The sequence below is a fragment of the Gossypium hirsutum genome, chromosome A02 (genome assembly GCF_007990345.1).
Source record: "Gossypium hirsutum isolate 1008001.06 chromosome A02, Gossypium_hirsutum_v2.1, whole genome shotgun sequence".
NCBI lineage: Eukaryota > Viridiplantae > Streptophyta > Magnoliopsida > Malvales > Malvaceae > Gossypium > Gossypium hirsutum.
Genome location: NC_053425.1, coordinates 96,356,084 through 96,362,059, shown reverse-complemented (window position 1 = coordinate 96,362,059; position 5,976 = coordinate 96,356,084). Strand labels below are relative to the sequence as shown.

Here is a 5,976-nt window from a genome sequence, read left to right as displayed (position 1 = left end):
CACAGGAAGTATGCGTCATGAGTGTTGACGGAACTAGTGCTCTCTCGCCTCCTCGTTAATGTGTGTGCCAAAAGGGCATGGAGATAGCGTAGAGCTGGAGCTAGAGCCGATGCCTTTGAACGACTAGGATCATAAATACTTGTAGTAGGGTGGAGGTTGACCCAACACGGTGAAAGTGAATGATGTATGTGGCGGTGGAGGTAGGGTAAATGGTCCGTCTCCATAAACTCGTCGGTATAGAGTCCCAAGGCAGCTCCAAATTTAGGGACACTCAACTATCGTACTAGACTGCCAATGCGGAATTGAATTGTTCTTGGGTCGTCGTATTCTGCCATTACTATCTATAACTAGAAAGTCAAGCCGAGTTCCAAGGTGAATTCCAAATATGTCGGCTTAATGATATCAAAGAATTGGTCCCACGGAGCTGTGACGAGGAGGGCCCATACCAAATCTGCTAGGTGGACCTTCTCTAGTGCGGCCTAATTGATGCACACCTCACACTAAGGGGTCGAACACGTAGAATCTGAAATAGTTTTTCCTGGGGCCCTTGTGGGAATTGGAGGAATGGGTGCCGTATCTTGGTGGTAGGACCCGAGGAAGATGTCACTCATTTCTATTTTTTCGAGGCGGGAACCGTAGCTTTCTTGCCTTTTGGGTTTGTCATGATGTCTACAAATAAAAGACTAAGTTATCAATAAAATAATCCCCACACCTATAAGCTAAAAAATTGAGTATTCCAAAATAATAAATTGGTCAAAAAATAGCATGGAAAAATACTCAAGCATGCCAGAACTAAATAATGACACTGCATAGGAATCAAAGGACCAAAGGAATAATGACAAATCTTAGTGAGAAAATAGTACTGAAAAATAAACAAATCTCAACTAAAAGACAAATCAAGTTATTAGCAATAGAAATACGAGAAATAGTGATAAAAAATACCTAGGAACTGACATAAACAACTTATGTTAGACATGAAAGCAGTAAATAGATGAAGAAACAATGAAACAGAGATGCAAGTGAGATGATAATATGAAATATGGTGTGTAGAGTAGGAAAAAATGAAATCCATGGAAACACAAAAGACCAAAAATGAGTGAATGTAGTATTATGCATAGGTCAAGCACTATTAGCAGTAAAATGGAAAATCATTAAACAAAAATAATAATCACAAGCATGAATATCATTAGCAGTGTAACGAATAACCAAAAATAGTCAAATGAAACAAGAAATAAAATAAAGATAGTAAAAGAAATAAAGATAATGGAGAGAAAAGGATGGACAAACACAGTGGTGCTTGGTGGTGCTCGGTGTACGCACGGGGTGGTCTATGATGAGAGGTGGAAGGGGTGAGGGAGAAGAGAGGGAAAAAAGGAGAAAGAGAAGGGGGTTTGTTGAAAAAGATGATGAATAGTGAAGGGTAAAGGGAGAAATTAGGGTTAGGGGGATTAAATTGGAAGCCACGGTCGTTTAAGCCTCGTTTTGGGCCACAAAATTGTAGCCCACGCCCGTGTGGTATGCTCTCAGCCCGTGTTTTTTGTGAATTTTGTAGTCAGGATCGCACACGATTGCTTCAACATGCCTGTGTCCCCAGGCTGTGTGGTGCGCACGGCCGTGTGTACGATCGTTCGCTTCTCCCACGGCCGTATTAGGTTCACCACACCTGTGTTCATAGCTTATGTTATGGTTTGATGTTTCAAGTCAGTATCGAACACGGCCTGTGGACACGCCTGTGTGTTAATGTCATGTGACCCACATGGCCACATCGCACGGCCATGTGGTGCTCGCTTCATTTCTCCCATGCCCATGTCCAATTTAACACGCCTGTGTCAATTAGTCAGGATTGTGCATGGAACACGACCATGGCCTACACCCGTGTTCTATTCTGACTTTTTTTATTGTTTCAAATTTTGGGCAAGTTTTCACACAGCCTCAAGCAAGCCCGTGGTACAAGCCGTGTGTCTCCCACGGCCGCCTCGCACGGCCATAGTGATTTATCATAAGCCATGTCTCTACTGATCTTTTTTTGGAAATTAAGGTACAGTTTTACCACAGTCTGGGACATGCCTGTGTCCCTTAGTCGTGTGATGCGCACGGCTGTGCCGCATGGCCGTGGCTATTTATCGCAGTCCATGTGTCATCCTGTCTTGAGAAAAATATTTGTCCTATTTTAGCACGACCATGGCCATGCCCGTGTTGCTTACCAGTGGGAAGCCCACGGTCGAAAGCACGCCCGTGTGCTAGGCCGTGTGTGCTGAAAATACCTATATTCTGATTATAAAACAAAAAGGCAAAACAAACTAAGCTATTTAGTGGGGTTAGTGCTCGGGTTGCCTCCCAAGAAGCGCTTATTTAAAGTCTAAGCTCGACTGTACCTGGTAGGTATGTTTATTTAGGTTCGCAGAGCCGTAGCTCCTCTCCCTTGTCTTTGAAATCCTCACCGTTATAAAGTTTAAGCTGTTGTCCATTTACCTTGAAGGTGCCTTGAGTTGGATGACTTACCTCGATTGTATCGTATGGAAAAAAATTTTGGACTATGTAGGGACCTGACCATCGTGATTTAAGCTTCCCAGAAAATAATTTGAGCCTTGAGTTGTATAACAGGATAATATTTCCAACTTCAAATTGCTTGTTTTGCTTTAAATGAGAATCATGGCGGCGCTTAGTTACTTCCTTGTATAATCGTGAGTTCTCATAGGCATAAGCTCGCCATTCATCTAGCTCGTTCAGCTGCATCAATCTCTTTTCACCTGCGAGTTTAGGATCAAAGTTTAGGAACTTTATAGCCCAAAATGCTTTATGTTCTAGTTTAAGCGGTAAATAACAACTCTTCCCATAAACAAGTCTATAAGGGGATGTTCCTATGGGGGTCTTACAAGCGGTTCTATAGGTCCATAAAGCATCATCTAATTTCTTTGCCCGCTCCTTCCTATTTGTCTCTATAGTTCTTTCTAAAATGCGTTTAAGTTTCCGGTTTGTGATTTCGACTTGTCCACTAGTTTGAAGATGGTAAGGGGTAGCTGTTATGTGGAAAAACTCCATATTTCTTAAGGGTTTTATCAAATTGAGTATTATAGAAATGAGTGCCCTAATCACTGATGATTACACTAGGTGTTCCAAATCGAGAGAAAAGTTTCTTAAGGAACTTCACCACTACTTTAGCATCATTAGCAAGTAAGGCTTGGGCTTCCACCCATTTAGACATATAATCAACGGCTACTAATATGTATTTATTCCCAAATGAGCTAGGGAATGGACCAATGAAATTAATACCCTATACATGAAAGATTTCATATGAGAGCATGTATGTTTGGGGCATTTCAGCATGTTTAGAGATATTACCTGTTCGTTGGCATTTGTCGCAAGTAGCAACATACCTGTTGGCGTCTTAGAATAGTGTGGGCCAGTAAAAACCTAATTCGAGTATTTTATGGGTGGTCCTAATTCCATGTAATTTTCCCCAGTTAGTCCTAAGTGGCAATGGTCCAAAATTTTAATCGCTTCTGTCTCTGTAACGCATCTTTGAATTACTTGATCTACACATATACGAAAAATAAAAGGTTCTTCCTAAAAATAGTTTTCCACATCAGTAAAGAATCGCTTCTTTTGCTGATACGTCAACCTTTTTGGTATAATGTTAGCAGCTAAATAATTTGCAATGTCTGCAAACCAAGGCTCCTCAGAGTTAAAGATAGCAAACTGTTATTCTTCAGGGAATGAGTCATTTATCTTCTGTTCATTCAGTTCATTAAGATATGGCTTTTCTAATCTGGATAGATGATCTGCTGCAAGATTTTCTGCTCCTTTCTTATCTTGAATTTCTAAATCGAATTCCTGCAACAATAAAATCCATCTTATTAGTCGAGGTTTTGCATCTATTTTAGTAAGAAGGTATCGAAGAGCTAAGTGGTCAGTGTAAACAACAACTTTAGATAATATTAAATATGGTCTAAATTTATCGAATGTAAAATGTGACACCCCTAAAGTGACCCTAGTCGGAAAGTGGTTTCGGGACCACGAAACCGAGTCACAAAAATAATTAGATGTTATATTCTGTGCTTATTGTATGTGGAATTTGTATGTGTGAATATTTCGTGCCTTGATTTTTATCAAGGCGGTGTTAATTTATAAGAAAGGACCCATGTGATAAGACTTGAAAATGTGATAGGTGAAATTTAAAGTGGCCAAATAATACATGAGTTATTGACATGAGGGACTTGCATGTCAAATGGACCACTTTTAATTAGTGGCCGGCCATAATGATAGTTGATAGATATTATATGCATTTTTATTATAGCATGATAATAGTTAATGGCTTTATATTATGGAAGAAAGAATAATTAAAAGAAGGAAAGAGTGATAGAAACAAGGTATGTCCATCTTTCTTTTCCCCATTGCCGTAACTAGTGAAAGAAAAAAAAAAGGGGAGAAGAAGAAGCCAAGGCATTCGGCCATGGTTAGTTCATAAATCAAAGGTATGTTAATGTGATTTCTATGTAATTGTTCATGAATTTAAACCATAGTGCATGTGTGAAAATTTGATGTTTTAAATTAGACTTATGAAGGTGAATTTCATGTGATTGACTTAGTTGAGAACCTAAGAAAATATGATAGGGGAATATGTAAGGATCAAATGATAACAAAGTGAGGAAACTTGGGTTTGCATGTCAAATCACCCAAACCTCAAGTAGTGGCCGGCCAAGCAAGGATGGTTCTTCCATTAAGTTGAATTTTTAATGATGCTTTTATTAGTAAATGGTTAAAATAGATCAAAAAAAAAGGAAAAGAAAGGGGGGAATAAAATAAGAAAGCAAGAGGAAGTCTTCACCTTCTTTCTTTTCTTGAAGTGCCGTGAGCTAGGGAAGGAGGGGAGACTTCATTGTTTTTGGGTTCTAGCCGTACCTAAAGAAAGAAAAGAAGAAATTGAAGTTAAGGCATTTGGTCACCTTTAAGTGGATTAAGGTATGTTAATGCTCTATCATTGAAAATCTTTGTATATTTGGAGTGACCATCAAGTATAGAAGCTAGCTCATGGCAAATGTTTTTTTTGTAAAGTTAAGAAGATGACATTCGGCCATGGATGGTTGTATTTCTTTGATGTCGTTTTTGATGCTTTAGGGTATTGAGGGTTGATTATAGATGAGGTGAGTTTCTTGATTTTAAATTTGATGGATGTTAAGCTAGTTAGGCAACCAAAGGTTCAATATTTTTGTTATGTGGTTATATGTGCATTTCGGCCATGGTCTTTGCTTGAATTTGAGATTTGTAATGTGATTTTCCTAAATTGTCTATGAATTTTTGGTTGTTGATTTCATGGTAATGGTATATTGAATCCATGACTTGAATCCATGAAAATTTAGTAAGGTTGCATTCGGCAACTTGCTTGGAATTAAAAATTGATGTCTAAGCTTAGGTGATTTCGATGATGATATATATATATTCATAAGTATATTTAGTTGATTCGGCTTTGGTTGTTGCATGAGGTTATTAGCCGAATATACTAACATACATGTACATGTGAAATTGGATTGTAAATATTTAGCAAGGTGGTTAAACTAGTTAAATTATTGATTTAGCTCAAGGAGTTAAAGGAGGTGAATCGAGCAAAGGCAAAGAAAAGGTTATCGAGTAGCCGAGTTGGAACCGTCTTACCCAACACGAGGTAAGTCATTAAGCATGTAGTTGGTATTATTTCAAATGGTCATAATGTGTATGTATTGATGCTGAATGGAATGAATAAATATACGTATATATATATATGCATGTACGTATGTGATGATGAAATTGTTGAATGAAAGAAAAGAGGTAAGATGTACTGAGTTGTTGATCTCGGCACTAAACGTGCGGGATAACCATTTATGAACATGAGATTGGCGCTAAGTGCGCGGGATTAAATTGTACAGCACTAAGTGTGCGATTCGACTATGTTGCACTAAGTGTGCGAAATGAATATGATGCACTAAGTGTGCGAATTGA

The 5,976-nt window shown here is 38.6% G+C and overlaps 1 protein-coding gene across 1 annotated transcript; it reads right to left on the bottom strand.

The window, feature by feature from the left end:
• Positions 1 to 2,388: 2,388 nt before the first annotated feature.
• On the bottom strand, positions 2,389 to 3,042 carry LOC107952338 (uncharacterized). Its single transcript, XM_016887599.1, has one exon. It carries the CDS (start codon positions 3,040 to 3,042, stop codon positions 2,389 to 2,391), a length of 654 nt encoding a protein of 217 aa, XP_016743088.1.
• Positions 3,043 to 5,976: the final 2,934 nt, after the last annotated feature.

Bases quoted from the DNA above. Each gene is read 5' to 3' on its own strand.
- LOC107952338 (XM_016887599.1), bottom strand. From the start codon at position 3,042: ATGGAGTTTTTCCACATAACAGCTACCCCTTACCATCTTCAAACTAGT.